Source organism: Propithecus coquereli, unplaced genomic scaffold, assembly GCF_000956105.1.
Source record: "Propithecus coquereli isolate 6110/MARCELLA unplaced genomic scaffold, Pcoq_1.0 Scaffold94, whole genome shotgun sequence".
Taxonomy (NCBI): Eukaryota; Metazoa; Chordata; class Mammalia; order Primates; family Indriidae; genus Propithecus; species Propithecus coquereli.
Genome location: NW_012155729.1, coordinates 6,423,971 through 6,425,408, shown reverse-complemented (window position 1 = coordinate 6,425,408; position 1,438 = coordinate 6,423,971). Strand labels below are relative to the sequence as shown.

Sequence of the window (1,438 nt, the reverse complement as noted above, 5' to 3'; positions counted from 1 at the left end):
TAAATCAGTATATAATAGCTCTGAGTTTGTTTCCTTACCTATTAAATAAAGATAACCCAGTTATACAAATCCAAGTAAATATAAAGATAGTCATCATTATCAAAAAGTATTGGTATTTTGACTACCAAATAGAGGCTAGAGGTGCAGGAGGATCTATGTTCCAAATGGACAATGGACATGGCCAGCCCAGTGTTTTTGAATTTGGATGTCTCTAAGGATGACATTCAATCTTGGGCCTCACTGTCCACCTCTGGGACTTGACTTGCCCATGCCTGGAGGCATTTGAATATGTCATTTTGGCCAGAACTTTGATAATGGACTTGAAGGTCTCTGAGAAAAAATAAAAATCCAGAAACTGCTAGTTTCTCGAGTAGAGCTCAAGTAACAAAATACATCTCAACCCCCACATTTGTGATTTTTTAAACCACACTTCTCTTTGAGCTGCGTACTCTGCATGCAACGTATTCTTTCTTAGTAACCATGCCAAAATCGGAGGTATTTTAGTGAGTGTTAAGAAAATAAATCTTAAGTATTCCAAATTCCACATTTATATTTCTGTATGAAGATGTAATTGCTGACGCAATTTTGTTAAAAGCTTTACCTGAAAACTTCCATCAAAATACAGAAAGGGTGCAAGAATGGTTTTAATCTCAACGTTAGCTCAATTGAAAGAGAAAACACGGAAGCCACCTCAGCTTAATAACTTGCTGGTTCTTGATCAATTCACGGCACGACAATAAACCACTCAGAATGAGTTTTGAAAGTGAGGTTATGCCCTTCGTGTTGTGTCATCACTGTGGCAGATCACACGGCTGACTTGGACCTTTCCGCCAGCATCGGAGCAGCTGCCTCTATGAAGCTGCTGTCACCGACGAGTCATGGAGCCTGCGTGTACCTACACGGACGCACGAAATTGAACTTGAAGCAGTGTCTTTGTGATATCTTTTCAACAAGTCATGTCCCATTCAGCCCGCTAGTTTATCTCTGTCAGGCTGGAGGCCCAAGTGGCTCACAGGAGCTGTCAGGGACAGGTAGACCAACCTGCTTAGTGCTGAGGAGGTAATGCATCTTTCGTGCTTGGTAATCTCTCTTCTTCTCTTCCCTTTCGAGGTTAGCCTTCTTCTCTTCTCTGTCTTTCATTTCTGCAAACTCCTCCAGTGCCTCCCTGCATCAGAACCGTCTACGGTTATTTATGATACTATTTGCTAACATTTTAATTCATTCACTGATGATAATCAAGTAAGTTTTTTGAGGGGCAACCATCCTCCACATCCATCAAAATCAGCGGTGTAATCTATCTTACCTGCATTTTCGACGTGAATCTTAGCAATCTTTAAGAAAGCATTTAAGTGATGTTTCAGTGATTAAGTTTTTAAACTCCAATGCCTATATGTTAGAATTACTTCGAAGCTAAGGAAATACTCATATAAAACACAAA

General features: G+C 40.1%; 1 protein-coding gene across 1 annotated transcript in view; it reads right to left on the bottom strand.

Moving 5' to 3' along the window:
• The window catches only part of SPATA17 (spermatogenesis associated 17), a 238,274-nt gene that overhangs the window by 122,140 nt on the left and 114,696 nt on the right, over positions 1–1,438 (bottom strand). The window contains exon 5 of the mRNA XM_012664910.1: positions 1,042–1,165. Coding sequence (XP_012520364.1) covers positions 1,042–1,165 — 124 coding nt within the window. The remainder of the gene's footprint in view (positions 1–1,041; positions 1,166–1,438) is intronic.